Source organism: Corythoichthys intestinalis, chromosome 3 (assembly GCF_030265065.1).
Source record: "Corythoichthys intestinalis isolate RoL2023-P3 chromosome 3, ASM3026506v1, whole genome shotgun sequence".
In the NCBI taxonomy this organism is placed as follows: Eukaryota; Metazoa; Chordata; class Actinopteri; order Syngnathiformes; family Syngnathidae; genus Corythoichthys; species Corythoichthys intestinalis.
In genome coordinates this window covers 28087658-28110004 of record NC_080397.1, presented here as the reverse complement: position 1 = coordinate 28110004, position 22347 = coordinate 28087658, and the positions used below count along the sequence as shown (strand labels likewise).

General features: G+C 39.0%; 1 protein-coding gene across 3 annotated transcripts in view; it reads left to right on the top strand.

Moving 5' to 3' along the window:
* gpat2 (glycerol-3-phosphate acyltransferase 2, mitochondrial) overlaps positions 1 to 22347 on the top strand; it is a 199229-nt gene that overhangs the window by 125087 nt on the left and 51795 nt on the right. For all 3 annotated transcript variants that reach the window (XM_057832037.1, XM_057832038.1, XM_057832035.1), the window contains 7 exons: positions 5929 to 6108; positions 9382 to 9474; positions 10437 to 10519; positions 11496 to 11623; positions 14835 to 14905; positions 16593 to 16756; positions 16837 to 16940. In XM_057832037.1, the coding sequence (XP_057688020.1) occupies positions 5929 to 6108; positions 9382 to 9474; positions 10437 to 10519; positions 11496 to 11623; positions 14835 to 14905; positions 16593 to 16756; positions 16837 to 16940 (823 nt within the window). The remainder of the gene's footprint in view (positions 1 to 5928; positions 6109 to 9381; positions 9475 to 10436; positions 10520 to 11495; positions 11624 to 14834; positions 14906 to 16592; positions 16757 to 16836; positions 16941 to 22347) is intronic.

Sequence of the window (22347 nt, the reverse complement as noted above, 5' to 3'; positions counted from 1 at the left end):
TGGGTTACTGGCTTTGAGAGCTTTCTCATTTACGTGTGTAGTTTTTCTCAAAAAAGTTGCCTGTTCCTCTGTGTTTTCACAGAGGCGAACAAAATAGTTAATCGACTAGTTTTGAAGTGACGGGTGTTTCGTTTGGAGATGACGTTTAGGATAGCTGCTCGTGTCGCGTTCAATAAGTGGCCGGATTGCTAGCCGTCAGCCATTTTGCTGTCCTCGACAATGTGTTGCAATAAAACACGGGGAGGTTGATGGTCGTCCATATGGATAAAGTGGAAAGGACACGTTCGTGTATATTGACTCTTGACGAGTCTAATCAAATGATGTACAGTTGACGTGCTGTGGTCCACATTGTCGCGGACAGCAAGGTTGCTGAAGGCTAGAAATCCGAGCAGTTAGTGAACGCGACACGAGCAATACTGCGCTCATCTGGACACGACTGCAACTTTCTATCTAATCCTTCCTTCCTACTGCAACTCGGCCCGTCGAATTAAAAAAAAAAAAAAAGCGATACAGGATAATTTCTCGCGCCACACCTGCAGATCTCTCATGGCACACTAGTGTGGTTGAAAAACACTGCTATAAGGGGTGTAATGGGACACACAAGTCAGTTTGGTACGTACCTCGATACGGAGGTCACAGTTTGTACAGGTGCGGGACAACAGGAAAGACAAAAAGGCTTTTTTAATCATAGCATTTGAAAGTCTGCTCTGTTGACTAAAATTAAAAAGCAGTGCTTATTAAAGTGCAAAATAAATTGAAGAAATCGTCAATCTTGTGAATTTGTGTTTTTATTGTTCCAAAATTAATAAACATTTCAAACACTACATAAAACACAAAAATACTTTCTAAAAGGGCGGCAGCTATCGATTATTTTAGTAGTTGATTAATCGATGAACTAGTTAGTTCGAATAATCGAGTAATCGGATAAGGAACATGAAAAATTAAAATACCTGAGCTCAGCCGCAAACAGTATGCAAACGTGGTTGCACGTGCAATGGTTCAGACACATATTCCCACAAAAAAAACAGCTAAATATACCTATAAATTAAATTACGAATGCATTAAAAAAAACATATGCTCAAACAAAAGCTAATGTTGGTCTTAACAGGGAGGAGCTGGATTCACCCATGTGAAGTGAGGCAGACAAGAAGGCAGTGTATCCACCCAAATCAATAACACAAAATCCAAACGCTTTCAAAATAAACCATTACAACGCCACTTTAATTAAACGAATAGTCGAAGCAGCAAAATTTAATTCAAATCTTTTATTCTAATCGATTACTCGAGTTTATTGATTAATCGTTGCAGCGCTACTTTCTAAGTTTATGTGAAAATCCCCCAGTCAAAACATGATCATTCACTGCTAGCCCGCCTAGTTCAAATGGATTGGATGTCGAGCGTCCATAACTGTCAAGTTTTGGTTTTGAAAGTAAGGGAATTTTCCCAGCGCTCGTTGTAAGCTTTCCCACCGGCCCAACCAAGCTCCAGCATCCTTTACATTTTAAAATAGGGGTACAATTTGTCTAAACACTTGTCACCAGCTTACTAATTAGTTAGGAGATCAGAATCTGGTAGGCAATGTGGACAGTAAATCCTTTCACTGTGCCCCATCCTGCTGCTCTTTAGGAGGGTAAATTCGCTGTCCCCTTTTTAAAGATGTTTTCAGCAATTTTGTTTTTTGGCATGAATGCCTCCTCCTGCCTTGCTTCTGTCTATCCTTCTCCTCTGTTGTTTCGGGTTTGTTCCTGCTGTTGGCACTAACCTCACGACAACTGCCACCCAGGCCACTGTTGGTGATATTTCTTGTGAGGCCAGTAACAATTGTTACCTCTGCTTGTTTTGAGCAGCGGTATTTTCAACTGCGTACCGTAGTAGGGAAAGGACCATCTTCCTTCCTGGCTTGTTTCCTCGGTAACGCTCGGTCCTGTTCAAGTCGATGACAAAGTGCAGACAGACACACGGACTTGTCAGATTGCTCATTCCTTGGACACTTTATTTTAAGCCGCTAAATAGTTGAATGCAGCCACTCAACACATCTCCTTTTTTGTAACTACCTGCCTTCTCTCTCTTTTCCCGCTCTCCCTTCTTCTACGCTTATTAATTCTGTAATGCCGGTCATACTTAAAAAGAATAGTGGTGCCGATAAAAGTATTCAGTTAGGAGTCGACGAATCATTTTTCAAAATATTTCATAGTATACAGTGGGGAGCACAAGTATTTGATACACTGCCAATGGAAAAACCCATTGGCAGTGTATCAAATACTTGTTCTCCCCACTGTATATATATATATGCATTTAAAAAAAAATTTTTTTTTAATTTTTTATAAATACGAGAGGACGGCGGAAAAGAATGGGTAAAATATGGTTGTTTCCCAAAACAGAAGACTTAACAGCTATGCTATAACCATCATTGGCAGCCAATGTTAGCATCATGTTTGAAAGCAGTTTTATTTATAGGTCGTTTTTGGTAGGTTAACTCATTCACTCCCAGCCATTTTCACCGGAGCAAGGCCCTTCGCTCCCTGCCGTTTTACTGGGTTTTGACTGATTTTGCAAGGCCCACAGAAAATTCTGTTCTATTGCTATATAAACATGGAACCCACCAAAAGAAAGATTTGACTCTCTTCTTTTAGCAAAAAAAAAGTTACTTCATATCTTTTTCCATTCTTTCGAAATCAGCATTAGAGAATAGCTTAGTTTGAGCAATTTTCCAATTTCTGATGAAAAAACGGAGAAATTGGGCTTTTTGTAAAAGCATACATTTCAAACATAACTTTGACTTTAACACAGCTATTTTTCGCTATGTGACATCCCAAACATCTGAATAATGTTTTCGTTCTACAAAATAACAAACAACAAGCCAAGCTTTTGATCGCAAAGTAACATTTTATATACACATAACTAAACTATTGAACTGATGAACTATTTGCGCACATAACAACGGGGAAGGCTCTCGGCTGCTCCCAGTTGAATGAGGTGGCACCCAGTAATCTGATGAGTCCGGATCAAGATCGGTCTCGCTTTTTTCATCATCTTCATCATTGGTTTCAACGTCGGGCTAATGCAACGTGAGCTCCGCAGAACGCGTGTGGAACCTGACGCTGTTGTGGACGCACCATCTGTTTCATCAAGATAGATTTTTTTTTTTTTAATCCTTCTTTGAAGATGGTTTCGTTTTCTTTTCAAAACACTCCTCCAGTGTAGTTTGCCTTTTTCCCCCCCGTTCGTTCTCCACATTTTTCTCAAATTGTCACGCGTCTTCACAAGAGCCCTCCAACTTCCGTTTCCTGACTGTTTTTCCTCACTTCCTTTATTCCCGAGATGGGTTCTTACCAAATGCGCTACTGACCTCCAGTGGCCAGTTTTATTGCTTTAAAATGGGTTTTGAGCTTTGTGCATTGTATCTTAGATACATCAGAACCTATAGATGCCTCTTGTCCAAAAAAAAAAAAAAAAAAAAAAAACGCAAAAGACCTATAAAAAGTTTTTGGGACACTGAAGCAATTAAAAATAGAATGTATTTATACGTTTTTGGGCGCAAATGAGTTAATTGAACACACTAAATAGCTTCTGGTTGTGAATTTGGATTTAAAGCAACACTAGGTAACTTTTCAACCTTTATAAAATATTTTCATAACATTTCTAATAATATGTCGACTGGCTACTAGTTGAATGACACCTTTTTTATATTTTGAGGGGGTCAGTTTTGCTTTCACTGGCACTAATTAACTTAGAGGTGGGTGGCAGGAACCCTGCCACTCCAAAAAAAAAAACAAAAAAAAAAAAAAAAAAACACAAATGTGCTGACTGCTTTATGGCGTACGTCACCCCTTTCTTCATTCATTATAAAGAAGGAAGTTAACGCGAACTCTGCAAAAATGGCAGAGCAACAAGAGACTCAAGGCCCAAGTACACCAGATGCATGATCGTTGCGGTTCTGGTCCGGTTCAGTGTTGACTGCGTGCCACGCAGTACGTAAAAAACAGGCAAATCATACCGGCTGCGCACAGCTGCGGTCCACCAACTCCGTCCCCTCGTGAGCTCTCGCGTGATCGCGCACGATAATGTGGCATTTAAAACAACGACAAACACACGGAGTCTGTACTCATCAGAGAAGCAGAGAGAGAGCACATTTTTTGCCTTGCATATTGATATTGTAACGTTTGCTAAGCAGAAGTTTGGCCGCGAAAACAACACACAAGCCTCAACGCCTTTTTCCTCTTTGTCTTTATTAACTTCCCGCTACCTCACCAATGCAAAAACAACAACTATATACACTGACGCTATCTAGTCCACCAATCGGAGCGGCACGCTGGTGCACCAGCACACCAATGACAGCCCCGCGTTGGTGCATAAATTAACCCACCGATGACAGCCCCTGTGACGCTACAATATTTTAGTTGTGTCTGTCTCTTAATTCCAGATTGACTGCATCATGTTGAGATCAGGGCTCCGTGTGTGGGAGGAAGGGGGCCTATTATGCCCTTGGTTGTGTCGGTGGGTTTATATCTTTGCGCACATTTAGAATTTATGGCACATAACATCTGATAGAGCTGTAATAAACAACTGTTAAATAATCTGTAATATTTATAAAATGGATAGCGAATTATATACTACATGAACTAAAAAACAGCATACTTGGAATTGGTGTCTCAACACGGCAGATTCCTGTGCCCAGCGCAAACTGTTGGTTTTTCAATGAAAAGTCGAGTAAAATGTAGGAAAGAAAGAGAAACGTCTTGAATAGACCACTAGGTCGAAACTTGTGGGTGTCTCTTTATTCTCTTTCGTACTTTTCCCCCCTCGACTCTGTACACAAACAAACATTGTGTGTGCGCCGGGCACGAGAATTTCTGCAGTGGAACCACTTCCAGACACGTTGCTGCTTTTTTTTTTTTTCTCGCTCACAGTTGTCAGCATGTCGTGTGTTTGATATCATTGCCAGAAAAACACCTTGCAGCTTCGCTTTTAATGCTGTTCTTATAATAACGATCTGCTGCATCGTATATTACTTTGTGACTTTCCACCTCCATGATGAAACGTTCTTCATCCATGTTCGCTGGTGTTTGAACGGTGAATAAGCAACCGGGCTGTTACGTCCAGGCCCAGCTCCGCCCATTTTGTCGGATGAGTGTCCGGCAAAAATAGAAAATAGCCTATACCATCCGGCGGGCATGCGGCACGCTGGAGTTGGTTCGCAGTCAATCCGGAGCACTGACGCGGCCGGTATACGTTGAACAATAGGATATAATGGGAACGGATTGGCTCTCGCACTATTTTTTACCGGAGTCGGACCGGAACCGCAACGATCATGCATCTGGTGTACTTGGGCCCTCAGTCTTCCTTAAGGCAAAACACTACCGCATTTGTCCACCGGCATCACTAAAATCGACCAAAACTGAAAACCTACCCAGTGTTGCTTTAAATTCCCCACAGGTGTGAATTAGGATGTGAACGGTTTGTCACTTTATGTCCTGTCATTGGCTGACATCCAGTTCAGGGTTTACACTACTACATGCTAAGTCAGTAGCACTCCTGTGACTCTTGTGAGGATAAGCGGTATGGACAATAATGGATCGAGGCTTGTATTTCAACGTTAATAGACATCTATTGTTTATTGAGTAAGCTCAAGGTTTTAGTATGCTATAATTTAATGTTCCTGAATGTTGTCAAGTGTCCCCACTTGTCTGTTTTTTTTCTGCTCCTTATCCAGTTGGCATTTTGATTTCTTGTTCCTCAGCTGCCCCAAACACATTTTTTGTGCTTTTTTTTTTTTTAATCCCCTCAAGGCCACGACCTGTCATTTGGCTAATGTATAATTAAAAATGCATGGCAGGCTTTTTATGCTAATTGCTCCCAACTGTCACGACCTTCCAGACCTTTGTCTTTACAATGTTGTATGTCTCTCTCACTCTTTCTTGACTTCAGCTCATACGTGAGCTGCTACATGAGGGCCAAGCCTTAAGTGTAGGTGTGTCAGCAGAGTCTGGTCAAGGGGGCCAGTGGTTGGGTCGCATCAGGCAGCTCATCAAAGATGGATCTCTCCCTGATATCAGTCTAGTCCCTGTGGGCATCTCCTATGATCATCTGCCAGAAAACCACATGCAGGTAAATGGCTGTAAACACGCTAAGATTTTTCTAAGCACCATTAACATCATGTGTTCGGAAGTACAGTGGGGCAAATAAGTATTTAGTCAACCACTAATTGTGCAAGTTTTCCCACTTGAAAATATTAGAGGCCTGTAATTTTCAACTTAGGTAAACCTCAACCATGAGAGACAGAATGTGGGAAAAAACAGAAAATCCCATTGTTTGATTTTTAAAGAATTTATTTGCAAATCATGATGGAAAATAAGTATTTGTTCAATACCAAAAGTTCATCTCAATACTTTGTTATGTACCCTTTGTTGGCAATAACGGAGGACAAACGTTTTCTGTAACTCTTCACAAGCTTTTCACACACTGTTGCTGGTATTTTGGCCCATTCTTCCATGCAGATCTCCTCTAGAGCAGTGATGTTTTGGGGCTGTCGTTGGGCAACACAGAGTTTCAACTCGCTCCACAGATTTTCTGTGGGGTTGAGATCTGGAGACTGGCTAGGCCACTCCAGGACCTTGAAATGCTTCTTACGTAGCCACTCCTTTGTTGCCCTGGCTGTGTGTTTGGGATCATTGTCATGCCATGTCAAAGACGAAGATTTTCACTCAAAATCTCTCGATACATGGCCCCATTTATTCTTTCCTTTACACAGATCAGCCGTCCTGGTCCCTTTGCAGAAAAACAGCCCCAAAGCATGATGTTTCCACCCCCATGCTTCACAGTGGGTATGGTGTTCTTCGGATGCAATTCAGTATTCTTTCTCCTCCAAACACGAGAACCTGTGTTTCTACCAAAAAGTTCTGGTTTGGTTTCATCTGACCATAACACATTCTCCCAGTCCTCTTCTGGATCATCCAAATGCTCTCTAGCGAACTGCAGACGGGCCTGGACGTGTACTTTCTTCAGCAGGGGGACACGTCTGGCAGTGCAGGATTTGAAGCCCTGGCGGCGCATTGTGTTACTGATAGTAGCCTTTGTTACTGTGGTCCTAGCATCTGTAGGTCATTTACTAGGTCCCCCCATGTGGTTCTGGGATTTTTGCTCACCGTTCTTGTTATCATTTTGACGCCACGGGGTGAGATCTTCCATGGAGCCCCAGATCGAGGGAGGTTATCAGTGGTCTTGTATGTCTTCCATTTTCTAATAATTGCTCCCACAGTTGATTTCTTTACACCAAGCGTTTTACCTATTGCAGATTCAGTCTTCCCAGCCTGGTGCAGGTTTACAATTTTGTCTCTGGTGTCCTTCGACAGCTCTTTGGTCTTGGCCATAGTGGAGTTTGGAGTGTGACTGACTGAAGTTGTGGACAGGTGTCTTTTAGACCGATAATGAGTTAAAACAAGTGACATTAATACAGGTAACGAGTGGAGCCTCGTTAGACCTCGTTAGAAGTTAGACCTCTTTGACAGGCAGAAATCTTGCTTGTTTTTTGTTGACCAAATACTGATTTTCCACTCAAATTTGGAAATAAATTATTTAAAAATCAAACAATGTGATTTTCTGTTTTGTTTTTTTTTTGTCCACATTCTGTGTCTCATGGTTGAGGTTTACCCATGTTGACAATTACAGGCCTTTCTAATCTTTTCAAGTAGGAGAACTTGCACAATTGGTGGTTGACTAAATACTTATTTGCCCACTGTAAGTTTATTTGACTTTTATATACAGCATGTTGCCCCAACACATAGGAGTGAGAGAATCTTTCAGCTAATTGCTGTAAATTGGGTCTTGGCATATCGTTTTTTTTCTGTCATTGAGTCGTGTGCACATTAACCTGGCACACCAGATTGATTGTTCCATATAACCGCTATGAATATATTCCATATATCAATGTTGGGAAGATGTAATCAAGACAGGTTTCATAGGCGGAACCTTAAAAATATATTCAGGTCTTTTCACCATTTCCCTTAAAAAAAAGCTTTTAGTGATGTTCTTGGCTCCTCTTTTATTGAAGAAATTAAGTGTATTTCAGACAAAACTTGGGAAATTGACCTACAAGAACTGGTTTGTATTCTGCCATAGTATGTAAGCAGATAGACGCTTCCCTTTTTTTCCCCTACTTTTAAAAAATTTTCCCTGGTATTGTCCGTTTGCTGTTCAGTGTTTCCATGATTGTAAACCATTGATTGTCATTTAAAAAAAAACAAAAAACAAAAAAAGATAGTCGCTTGCTGATCACACCTTTCCCCAAATTGCCTTGCCATCAGAAGGTGACCAATCCATATTAAGCCACACGTATTGGTTCACTGAAGAGACAAACCATCGTTTCCTGTCAAGAAAAGCTTTTCGTGACGTTCTTTCCTCTTTTATTGAGGAAATGAAATGTATTTTCGACAAAAGTTCAGAAATTGAACTACTTACAAAACCGCTTTGCACTCAGACATCAACTAGATAGTTGCTTCCTGGTCACGTCTGCAGCTCCCGCCTCTTTCAACTGATTGGCTGGAACATCAGATGACTAGAGAAGCGGTTGGACAGTTGAGGTTTGCAAGACGGTGCTGCATATTCAGTCAATGATTCATGAAAGTACCATCATCTAAGGCTGTGTGCACAAATTACTAAACACAAAGAACTCAAAGGCTAGGTTCATACTGCAGGTGTTAATGCGCAAATCCAATTTTTTCCTGTTTTTCTGACTTGAGTGAGACATTAACTCGGCGGTCTGAACAGGACAGGACTGTTAAAATGTAGCATTCCAAATCCGATCTAGGTCACTTTCTTTTGTGGTTAAAATCCTATCCTGGCCACATTTTTCCAGAATGTGGCTGCGGTCTGAACTGTCAAGTCTCCCAAATCGGAATTCATGGAGCAATAAGGTCAGCAAAGAGCAAAAGGCAGAAAGCTACGGCAGCGATTTATGGAGCTGCGCATTAGCGCCTAGCTTGAATTCAGTTTATAGGGAAGAGGCTGGCTTGACAACAGTCATTTAAAAAAAATGAAATGGGGGGGGGATAAGCCTGAGAATGCTTAGTTTTCTTCCTATGCGCCAAATGCGCAACATTTCAATATTGCTTACAAGTTAATGCGTATGCGTAGTACTTGAACGGGCTTAATGGGCAAAGGCAGTCTGAACGGGCACGCCAAAAAAATAGGTATGACAAATAAATTGGAATGGTGCATTAAGACCTGCATTATGAACCTAGCCATAGACGCACGCTCTGTTTTGTTGTTAATCCATCATTATACATTCTGCTTATTAGCGGTACCGCACAAAGTCTCGCTATGAAATCAAGTTGCTGTGTGATGCACTCATGTTAAAAGCGATTCTCTTCCACATCTTTTTAGGTTGGTTGTGTATTTCGATGGCTGTTCTCTCTTCTTTGGAAGAAACCAGCAGGAATTGTTAGAGTCCATCTTGCGCAGCCGTTTTCTCTTCAGGTGAATGCAGTTGTTTAAGACCAAGTGTCACTATTGTCACTGAACACGCATCTTGGACATTAATCTAAAACTTTGCATTGTTATCTTTTACGCATCAACACAATGGCAAAGAGAATGGGGAAATAAAAATTACTAATTTAACTTGCTGCCATTGATAAAAAAGAAAATGACAAAAAACTGCTTGTGTTGGCTTCCTCAATTGTTTTTAAAGTTTTAAAGCCATTAATGATGCACAACATGCATAATAAGCTGACAAAGCAGTTATTTAGGCAAAAAGGTATCTGTAAACATTCATTTTCATGGCTGGCCAGTTCCTTCTGCACTGAAGTATGACAACTGTCCAACAGAACAGGCTTCAACACAAATGTGTCCAAACACAAATGTATTCACTCGTTATTGTTTTTAAAAAAAATAAAAATAAAATAAAAAATAAAAAACTTTCAGAGTTAAAAATAAAATAAAAAATAAAAAACTTTCAGAGTTTAAATTGTGAGCTGCAGAATGGCGGTAGGCAGTGATTTTAAAAAGAATGCATCAAAATCTGCACTCATTTTTCAAAGACAAAAACAATACTGTAAATCCTAGACACGTGTTGAACAAAACGTAAGTTTTATTACATGTTACAAATGTTCAAATGTGGCCATCTCTAGTAGCAGGCACAACGTCAAGCCAATATGAGTATTTCTCCCTAAAACATCTCAGTGTTGCGGTCCACTGTGCTGATTGCAGCTTGTTATTCGATCTTTCATGTCTTAGATATTTGCTAAGTTTTGCAACCTAAACTTTTCTCCATCACATACAACCACTGATTTTGGTGCATTCTTTTTTAATCACTCTGTTTTTCGGAATTTTCAGCATATTAGAGAGTTACTAGATTTGTTCCCAGCCTATTTTAAACATTTTAAATGTGTAGGTGTAAATTTGCAAGCTTTTTGATTCCTAGTGTTTGTATACACATGTAGGAGATGTCCGCGCCAGGCAGGTGCAAAGTAGATGAATGGCGCTCTCTAAAGGACTTGTTGCAGCCTGTTATCCTTAACAACAGGTAATCTGTCTAAACTTTTTTTTCTTTAAAATTTACCACAAAATTTGACTTTGGTTCAGCATTTGAAAAATTGATATATTTTTATTATGGCATTGACACACTTGAAATTCTTTTCAACGCATTTACTGCGCTTTTTCATTGGGGAGGACTGATAAAGGTTTTGACTGCGCGTCACTGTGAATTTCAAGCTTAGAAACAATTTTACTGTCACACAGTTGCCAGCAGATGGCAGTCAATGACCATTTTAAGAAATGAGGTCAGCTCATTTTGTGAGCCTGCATGTGGGAAATCTCTGTATTTTGTGAAAATCGACTTATGATCCACTACTGATTACTGGGGAACAGTATAAGGTCTTTTTTTTTTTTTTTTTTTTTCAAGGCAAAAGAAGAGTAGTCTTTTATGTGATACTCCACCTTTGGTGGCGCCTTAGCTAGCTGCCCTGAAATAATAATTGATTGAGACTAGAAGTTATGGATGGTAAAGATGTCGTTGCTCATTGCAGTTAAAACACAACTCACTGTAAATGTATGCGGCCGTCAGTTTTTCACCCACACACCATCTTTTGCCTCATGATTCTTACTCAGCCAGTAGTTGTTTACCTACTCGTGGTACCGTTTAAGAGCAACGGGGCCACTCCATCAAAGTGGGGCACCTGGTCCAGTATTCATTTGTTTAGCTGGTTTTTCCTGAGGGAAATATGGGCCAACGCTAAATGTTCCGCTGTGCTCACGGTGAGTCACTGTGTCTTCTTAATGTTTGCTCCTGAGCAGGTAGTGTACAGTGGGGGGTTGTAGAGTCATACTGACACTGTGAGGGATGTGTTGTATTCTCTGTTGTACTGTGGGTGTTTTAATCTACAGTATAATTGTAGCATTAAAGCTAAAAACAAAATCTCCTGCAGTATCAATGTGATTATTCTGGACAGTATTGACACCTGATACCGTAATATATCTGTCCGTTTTCTTTTTCTACCAAGCGCTGAGAGTAAGTTTGGCCAAAGGAAGGTGTCGTGGCTCTGGCTTTCTCATTCCGCCTCAGACACCACAGAACCAAATCATCAGGGAAGGGAGCTCAGTGCTGCAATTGCTGTCCATCTCATCTTCTGTGAGTAGAAGATAATGTTTCCCTGCTGTTAAAAAACTGTTCAATATTAACATACTGTCCACCCTTTAAGATGTTTATTTATTAATATTTTGAATCCTGCATTTTAGCAAGTTTGGACGAAAGCTGATGTGCAGTAAAGCAGGTTTGCACTAAAGAGAAAATGTTATAATGAAAGTTGTTCATGGTTACTTGAGTGCTGGATGAGGTTTCAAGAATAATTTGATATAAATGTACTTTTATGTCCATTTTGATTTGTTTCTTTCTAAAGTGATATACAAATATTGCTATTCAGTGATCCCTCAGTTTTCGCAGTTAATAGGGACCAGAACCCCCCGCAATAAGAGGAAAACTGCGAAGTAGCACCCCCCGTCTCCCATTTTTCAAAAAAAAGTTTGTGTATGTTCAATGCATTTATTCAGATTTATCATTGGAAAGGGATACATATAAGACATGTTTTTTTACTACTTTTTCCTCAAAGTATAATTCAAAAGTTTCATGGATACATATATATGTATATATATACATATATATAATATACTTGTTTTTAAGCACTTCAAATGTAATTATTATAAGTTTAAACATGTTACTGTCCCACTGAATTATTTTTAAACAAGAAAAAATGTAGTTGTATTGAGATCATTTTTTCTACACTTACAGATCAGTTGAGTTTTTCTTATATCCCAGACAATTGTTTTAGGCTGTTTTAATTACCTTAAATGTTTCAGCGACTACTTCCGCCTTCATCAGAGTGTCACGCGTCACACCAACAGCAGTGACACTATGATGAAGGACACACCTTCTCATTCATTCGTTTACTCTTATTTTCATGACTATTTACATTGTAAATTCTCACTATATTTATATATGTGTATGTATGTATGTATGTATATATATATATATATATATATAAGTGCTGTCAAACGATTAAAAAATTTAATCTAGTTAATCATATGTCAATTGTGTGATTAATCATGATTAATCACATTACCCTCGGGATGAATAAAGTTGCTCTTCCGAAAAAAAATCTAGGAAAATACTATAATTGACTTAAAAATTGTTTTAAGATGAAATGTATGATGTGTGAATGAATTAATAATTAACCAAATAGAGTTTAAAATTTTTATTTAACAACTCAGCTCGTATAAAATAAAAAATAAAATAAATTGTCTGTATTATACAGCAAAGAGTTTTAACAGATTAAAGTGCCTCAGACTAACAATGTGGCTCAAGAACAGTTTGGCATATTACCCAAAATTGACTCCCAATTTAAAAAGCAGACAAGCACAATACAGTAACAATAGCTAGCTTTTCAAAAAATGTGTAAACAACTTGTCTGTTAAATTCAACATTTGAAAACAAATAAATGCAGCACTTGCAGTTTTACACTATATGGCCTGAAAGCTGTGTGAGATAATTTTTTTTTTTTTTTTACAATTTTCACACACTTAACTGAAAAACATTACACTAAACTGTGTGTAAAGGTGTTTAGAAACACTAAGTTAGCCATACTCTTATTACGTTTTTTTTTTTAATCAACTTCTCATGCAAACTACCTTGTTGACATTTTCAGATAACAGAGCAGATCTTTTCTTTTGAACAATGTACCCTGTCAAAGAAAATAATCTCTCGCAAGAAGGCAGGTGTGACCAGATACTTTTTTTGCAAGGTGGGCCAGCTTACTGTGGGCACTATTGTGCGCAGACCACCACCGTAGTCGACATGAGTCCATGCTGGCACTGCCTTGTACCTGTCTAGTGGTTTGTCATTGGTTGTTGCTGTTTGTTGTCATTGGATTTTCAAGGCCCTCGTCTTCGACTATGTTAATGGGTCTACACTCTACAGTCTCTGGCTACCCATGTAGTGATAGCAGTAGTCAACCTACTTAGTTTCTTTTTGTTGGCAATTCCGAGTCCGCACTCTGCCAGTGAAGCTTGATGACTGCGGCTTGTTCCTGCAGTGTTAGCGTCATTGCTAACACTAGCGAAGATGTGCCTTGCCCGAAGGTGGTACTTTAGGCTGGTTGAGCTTCGATCCGAAGGACAGTTCGTCACAGCAGTATGTGCACACAACTTTTGTTTTATCCAGGTTTCCATTAGGCAGCTTTTTAAAACGGAATTTGGTCATCATCCTCACTCATCATGGCTGGCTGCATTATGTCCTGCATTGCCACACGGAGAATGTAAACATCAGCGTGTGGGACTACGGGAGGCAGTTGTGGCCAAACTTAGTGTGAGCGGTAAATTGCGTTATTTTGTTTTAATGCGTTAATATTTCCAGATTAATCATGGTCGTTAACGCGTTATTTTTGACAGGCCTAATAAATTATATATATATATATTATTAGGACTGTCAAAATTATCGCGTTAACGGGCGGTAATTCATTTTTTAAATTAATCATGTTAAAATATTTGACGCAATTAATGCACATGCCACCCCTCAAACAGTTGTTACTTGTGTTTTTGGGAGTTTTGTCGCCCTCTGCTGGCCCTTGGGTGCGACTAATTTTATGGGCTTAAGCACCCATGAGCGTTGTGTCATTATTGACACCAACAATGGCGGGCTACTAGTTTATTTTTTGATTGAAAATTCTACAAATTTTATGAAAATGAAAACATTAAGAGGGGTTTTAATATAAAATTTCTATAACTTGAACTAACATTTATCTTTTCGGAACTACAAGTCTTTCTATCCATCGACCGCTTTAACAGAATGTTAATAATGTTAATGCCATCTTGTTGATTTGCTATAATAAACAAATACAGTACTTATGTACCGTATGTTGAATGTATATATCCATCTTGTGTCTTTCCATTTCAACAATAATTTACAGAAAAATATGGCATATTTTATAGATGGTTTGAATTGCGATTAATTACGATTAATTAATTTTTAAGCTGTAATTAACTCGATTAAAAATTCTAATCATTTGACAGCCATAATATATATAAATATATATATATGTATATATAATCTATGTACTGCATGCAATTAATTAGGAATCTTAGGATTTAAAAAAATCGCTTCACAGCACACTTTTAATATTATAAAATAAAATATTTTAACATTTATTTATTTAAAATGTATTTCTGCCCCCACTGCTGAAAGCAATCTTAAAGGAAACACTGTACACACTCGTTCGCGCACACACAGTCTGTCTAAATAATTCGAGAATCCTGTATTTCTGATGAATATGTTGTGCTCTCCTTCCCAGCTGCAACCTCTTGCATGGCTGTCATGCCCACCAATCTGGTGTCCAGTCTCTTGCTGTACAGACACCGCACGGTACATGTCATTCATTACGTTAGCAATTAGTAGCATATGCCTTATATAAGACCAAATGGGACAGAATAAAATATATAAATACATCTTTAAAAAAATACTTAAATGTATCATTAATTTATGAATATTGGAGTCAAATAAATAAAAGTGTCTATAAATGTGTCATTAATTAAAATACAAGCTCATTTAATGTAAAACAGGTGCCCAAATCCAGTCCTCAAGAGCCCCCATCCAGCTTGTTTTCCATGTCTCCCTCCTTTAGCATACCTGCATCGAATGATCATCTCTTCAGCAAGCTCTGCAGAAGCCTGATAAGATCCTGATTCTTCATTCAGGTGTTTTGGAGGAGGGAGACATGGAAAACGAGCTGGATAGGGGCTCTCAAGGACCGGACTTGGGCACCCCTGATGTTTAAAAAAAAAAAAAAAAAAGAAACAATTATTTCACTGGCATGTGTTGCAACACTTCTTGAATTTAGTTTATCTGTCATATTCACTTATTTAACGTCAGTGGGCAGGATTAACACTGATCTAAGTTCAATTAATTGCTGTCTTCAGAAGTCTTGCTCTCACTCGTCCTCTACCATAGACTTTACTATCAGTTGACGGGCCAGCTCCTACAGACATTGCGCCACACCTTCCCGAAGGAGGCCGACGCCGGCAGGCAGAGCTGTGATCAACTCCAACACACGCTGCGTTCTAACGCCAGATTTAGGTTGAAACAGGAGGAAAGTTGTACTGCATACAAGCAGGCAGGAGTGTCTGAAGAGTAATTTGGTCGAGGATTTAAGGGAATTATTAGATAAAATAGCACCATGCATGCACTTTGAAACGTGAAAAAAATAAAATGAGAAAAAAAATAAAATGAATGGAAAAAATTAGGCTAACATAACCTTGAAATATTTAAGTAAAATGAATTATAACTGACCTTTATTTTTCTTTTAAACAAGAATCTAGAGTGCTTTACGTTCATATCTATGAAGAAATTTTGGGATTTACGCATCGCTCCTCTTCTCTCAGAGTAAACAGGGGTGCCTTCGGTGGAGCCGGGGCAAGGCGGGCGCGTCACGCGGGGGCGTCCGTCCAGGGTTTTGGGGGCGGTCATCGGTCGCGGGATCCAGCCGGGGGTGTAGAAGCGTCGGCGGGGCCGCGCGGGGTTAGTTTTAGCAAGCAGTTTTACAGTGAATAATACATTAAACGGTGTTCGCCTCAGTCTCCAGCTTGAAATGCTCCCACACTTTTGACATTTTCTGCTTTTTCTTGGTGCCTTTCTCTTCGCTTTCATCGGCTTCTTCATCGTTACCTCTATATTCATGCGTGGTTGAAATCAAATATATCAGCCGCCTCTCTCTTTCTCCTCTCCTGTACGCAAGTGACGTCAGCACGTTGTGCCGCATTAAAAGTAGTCCGGGCAAAACGTCATGCTTAGAGCTGGCAAAATTGAACGATTCCTCGGTGCGGAGAACATTCCTCGATCAGTTTTAAAATCGAGTTACTTGAATTATTCAAGTAATCGTTTCAGCTCTAATTCTGTCCCATTTCGTCCTCCATAATCCCCGAGTTAAATTATGAGAATGTAGTATTGCACATCCAAAAAATCCGGTAGACTTCCTGCACAACCTCAGAGCCAATGCTTCACTGTCGTAACGATGATTTTATTTTGGCACAAGCTCATCCATGTTTCCCCACAGACTGGTGTGAGCACCTCTCGCCTGTGTCGTGATGTCGCCTGGCTTACAGACGAGTTCTTGTTCAGGAACAAAGACGTAGGATTTGGCGGCAATCTAGCCGAGGTGGTCCACTATTCCCTGGTACATCTCGCTCCTCACCTAATCATAGCAGCAGTGCCATCAAGGTTGGTTTTGCAAAAACCAAAATGACTTCAACTTAAAATAGAAACTTAGTTTTCTGTGCATTTCTTCTTTGGAACTCTAGGCAAGACCCCTTAATTTTGCTACGTCCTACACTTGATGCCACACTTTACCTTGACCTTCAGGCTCAGATTGTCACCCATACTTTTATTTTGGAAGCAGTTGGTGGTGAGTAATTTATCATGCGTATATTTTGGTAAGATGGCAGAATTTCCACTTACTGCTTAAGCCTAAAAGTCATGTCGAGAACGTGTGTTCTCTACGCACAGTGGTGTCCGTGGGAGGCTTTGGCTCCTACTCGCCGCGGCAGAATGTATAATCCTTCTGAAACATGATATTTGAAAAGTTGCTCTGCTGAGTACTCAAAGTGTTTGGAGATGTAACAAGCAGAAGGCCTGTAATGAGCTTTTTCGTTTAACGGTCTTTGGTGACCATTAGTGTAACTTTATCCATACATTTATTTTTCTACCCCAGGGATCCTCAATTAGTTCTCGATGACGGGGGATATAAATGAACAGTTGAAAGAAACCAAGTCCAATAATAATATATTTTTAATGCCCCCTGAAGAATATTTTGATCAGGTGATCTACAGTATCTTTTGCAAATAGTAAGGGAAATTGGAGTTGCATGCTTCATAAGTTTTTAAAGGTCTCCTTCATGACCAGTGTTTATTTTAACCAAATTAAAAAGCATCTTTTTGGGGGGCGGGGGTTCAGTTGTCCCGATCACATTTTTTGGACCCGAGTTAGAGTATCCTGATTTTGAGGATCTGTCGATGCAGAATACCAGTTCAGTTCTTGGGCAATTAATAATTTATTACAAAACTTATTATTTTTTGTTTCTTTTGACAATATCCTTGTACATTTTATTTTGTTGCTTTTTGGCCTTTATCTAAATTTGAAAAAATCTTGAAAACACTTTCTTTTCCATCCAATTCCGATCTTCTAAAACAAATGTGATCGGGCCCGATTTTCGATCACGTGATCCGATCGGGGACATGCCTAAACGTTATATCTGTGGATCATTTTGTTGCTTGTAGATCTTAACTCTTTCACTGCCAGCGATAGAAATTCAATTTACTTTAACTGGGAAGGCTGGCATTAAGTGATCATATTTCACTGCCGTTGACGGCGATAGACATCCAATCTGATTAGCCTCCTCGTAAAAATGGATTGAATATCTATCGCTGTCATTGGCAGCCAATGAGTTCAAAATAAAAATAATTCCATTTTAAAAACCTGATATTTTTCACCCGATTGTGATCTCCTAGAAATAACGATAAGGCCTGATTTCCGACCATGTAATTGGATCAAAGGCATCCCTATTTTTTTTTTTTTTTTAACCTAAACTTTTGATTGTCGAACCCCAGGTCAGAATTTAAAAGAAAAAAAAAAAAAAGACAATTATTTATCCAAAAACATAACATCAGGATTCCGAATTCCTTCATACCTAACTTTGTGAGTATGTTAATCATTATGAAATTAGTTTTTATTTAATAAGGCTTCTGTTTATGGGACATGTTTTGTCCCAACTCTATATTAAAGTATATCAAGATTTGGTGAGGATCAAGCTCTGGGGACTAGAAGATATAGGCTAGTAGCTAGTAAGGGTGTAACGGTACATGTAATAGTATTGAACCGTTTCGGTACGTGGTGCTCGGTTGGGAACGTACGCGTACCGAACGTGTTTCTGACGTAATGTAACCCCTACTTTTCGAGGCTGTGAGTCGATCGGGTTACAGTTTCTTTGTGTAGATTATATTTACTTCGTCTTCTCTACTATAATGAGGGCCAACATGGTAGGACAGGCGCTAGAGTAAATCAGCCAATGCACACCAGTCGCAGTGCGGACGCGTGTTAGATGCGTCCCAGAAGCGGCTCAACGCGACGCACGCGAAAAGAACGGCAGAGTTTATGATTTGACGCGAGACGCGGCCCTCCTGCGTCAATACTACTACCGGTAGCTAGGATCGGGCCGGAAGTCACTCGTGTAAAAATACGGTGGATCAGGTCGATTTTCAAACTAATATGCAATCGTAACTTTCTTTTTGAGTCCATCAGATCTCTTGAGTGGTAGATCAGGGCACAGTTGACTTGTCTTTGTTGATTTACTGCTGTCTTCTCTGCTATAATAATAACCAACACGGCCCCGTGTTTAACCCTTTAAGGTCTGGGCCTATTTTGTCTGATTTTGCATGCCTTTGAAGTTGCCTTTATATTTCAAAGAAAGAATTGTTTACGATGGCCTGGTTTGGTTCCTTTTTTTGTGACACCTTGAACTTCATGTCCAAACTGTTGTTTCCTTCACTGACCAATTATAAATCATCATTTTGGGCCCAAAAAGACCAAAAATTCCAAAATCGTTTTGTCAAATTTTTTAATATTGATGTCCAATTGACAACCAAACATGCGTAACGAACCGTTTTGAAAGTTTGTAATATTTATTCAACATGTTAGGATGAACATTCAACCAAAAAAAATTAGAATAAATAGTCTTATATTTGACAATTCAACATAAACAACAGGCATAGCCATAGGCGTTTTTTGCCTTTATACATGCTCTTGTCAAAACAGGTTATATACAGCAGACCAAACAGTGAAGAACAGTGAAAAAATATATACCATCTAACACAAAAAGTGTTTAGAGGCCATCTCTTTATGAGTTTAGGTATTGCGGCCCATCACCTGATGAAAAATATGTACACACAATCAAGCTTCTTGAACACACATTTATATACACAAATTGAGAAGACTGATTGTGGGAAAAAAATATATATATAACATTGGGAAAAAAAGTATTTTCAAAAATATTTACAATAAACAAGTCAAATTTTTTTCAGGCATGCCACTCGGAAAAGCAGTTTCGTCCTGGGACACAGGGCTACATCACACAGCTCACACTTCCACAGGGTATCGGTCCTCTTTCCACCCTTCCATTTTCATTTCACTTTACTTTCATTGTCACTATAAATGTACATGAAAAAAAGTCAGTATTTATGAAAATAATAAAGTATAAAATAAAAATATATACAGCAATAAATAATAATGGAAATCTATATGTATGACAGTAGAAAGAATACCATAGCTGAATATGTGCTACATCCCTAATCTTCATATAGAAAGAACACCACAAATTATAAATTCCTGCCTGGGATACCCACAGTGCACGTACGACTTTGATCTGATATGCACATTTTATTATTATATACACAAACACACACTTATATTGCATCAAAATTAACTTTGTCTTGCAATATTAAAAGAAACTTTCAAAAGAAATGTTTTCAGCATTAAAAAAAAAAAAAAAAAAAAAGAGTGAGTTGGTTTACCTCTGCTCGTCGATGGCGTCACCCACGTGTTCAAATCCGTCACTATCTTCACTCGAGGACTCTTCTGAAGAAGACGATGACGAATTTGGACCAACCTCTTCCTCAAATTGATCAAAAAGCACAATTGCTTGCGCTAAATTTAGTTTTCCGTTCATTCTCAAAGTCACACAAAGTCGCTGTTCGATCCAAACGGCCGTCGCTCGCCACCTCGCTGCTTCAGAACACTCCTCCCTCTCCTTCGGTGGAAACTCGCACGGCAGTTATATTTATTAAAAAAACGCATTTTGTGCTTCCACTGTGACTTCGAAAGGGTTCGTTTGATTTGTGTTTTTTTCATGGAGCTTCCGTTTTGAAAAAGGACAAGAAATGATGGAAATATAGACACAAACAAATGATCCATGCAGTGTTTTAATGTTTTTTTGAGAGGACAATAAAACTATAAAACTTAAATGACAATATCTCACGTTCTAGTTGGACGATTGACTTCAAATAATGAGAGTAAACCGCAACTTCCGCACTTTAAAACGAGACCTACCAACGGCATGTGGGTGACGTAATTAAAACGTGAGGGCGCTTCAAAGACTACGTGCGCTGAGGACGCGCCGGCGCGTCCTTCGACTCTCAAGGGTTAATACAAAACCCAAACCCTACCACAACAAAACAAGTAGGAACTAATATTCACATAGGAACTAAAGTTATACAACATAAAATATACAATATAAATGAATACTACGTCACATTTGTAAAATATAAACACATGATAAAATAAATAATAGCCGATTTAAATAAAATAAATTGAAATGAGCTAAAACACCTGTAATTAAATAACAAGAATAATACACACATCCTGCTTACACAATTAAATTTATTAATTTCTGTGTGGCGCTTTAACTTGAGAAAATCCACCAATAAAGATTTTGAAAACAGTTCATAAGAAAAAAAAAATCATTGAGGCATTTCATTTGTAAAATACATGTCAAAATCTTTGCCATTGGGATTGCTTTTCTCTTTAGCACAGGACTTCTTTTTTCTTTCTTTCAGAAAGAAAGCTGACCAATACACGGGGTCTGAACGGCAAATTGCTGTTGGATTATCTTTAAATACCCGCTACTTTTTGAGCAGAATTCTAGTTTTGTATAGGCTAATGTTCCTATTGTTGAAAGCACAAAAGTGTGTAATAAACAACTAGCACATTTATATTATGCATTTTGTTTTGTTACCGTACCGAAAATGAACTGAACCGTGGCCTCAAAACCGAGGTACGTACCGAACTGAGATTTTTGTGTACTGTTACACCCCTAGTAGCTAGTTGCTATTAGCTAATAATAATAGTAGCTGGTGTTGCACAAGTGGCAAAGCTAACGGCTTCAACTCCAACTAACTTGACACACGACCCATCTGCCACGATAGCCAATTCTTGTAGACGTCTGTGTTGAAATGTTCATTGTCGAGACAAGTCCATCTCGATGGTCCTCTCTATTTAACTGGCTGATCACATGTCAGTCTGTCAGCCAATTGAACGGACAGCTGAGTTCAGGGTGGATTGCTGTGCACACATCGACGCGACTCATCAGTTACGCCGAGACAGAGCTGACGAGCAGAACACCGTGGAATAAATAAATAATAAATATCGGTGGAAATGGAATACGCTTCACAAGCACTTTTTTAGACTTTTTAACACTTGTTTATGCAAATCTGACATTAGAACATTGATTTCTTCTTCTTCATGTGTGTAGCAGCCTTTTTTTTCTTAACATGAGGTTTTGACAGTTGCCGTCATATTTTGGGGATCAAAGCCCCGTTCCAGCACCGAATCGTATACCGATATGGCGTGCCTAAGGGCGTAGGTTTGCATAGGACACAACCCAACCAGCTTTTTGGGAAGCTCAAATTGTCCCCACCAACTTATAAAGAACCTTATTTGCATTATACCATGATTCATGACTTCGGTTATATACTGTAGGTAATTTAGATTGTCTTCTAATATGTTGTAGGGATAAAATTGAACCTGCTATTATTAAGTGAATTATTTTCATTATGTTCAGACTTAACATTTACCCCTCTCACCTGCTGAATGTGCCAGTCGATTTTTCCCCTCAAAAACATGTTTGATTGGCTGATGACTTATACGACTTGTCGAGAACATGCCGCCTCCTCCGCCCTCTTCAAAGGGGAGGGATATTGGAAGTTTTTTTTTTCGGCCAGCAGCAGCCACTATAATTTTTTGTTGTCATTTTTATTTTATTT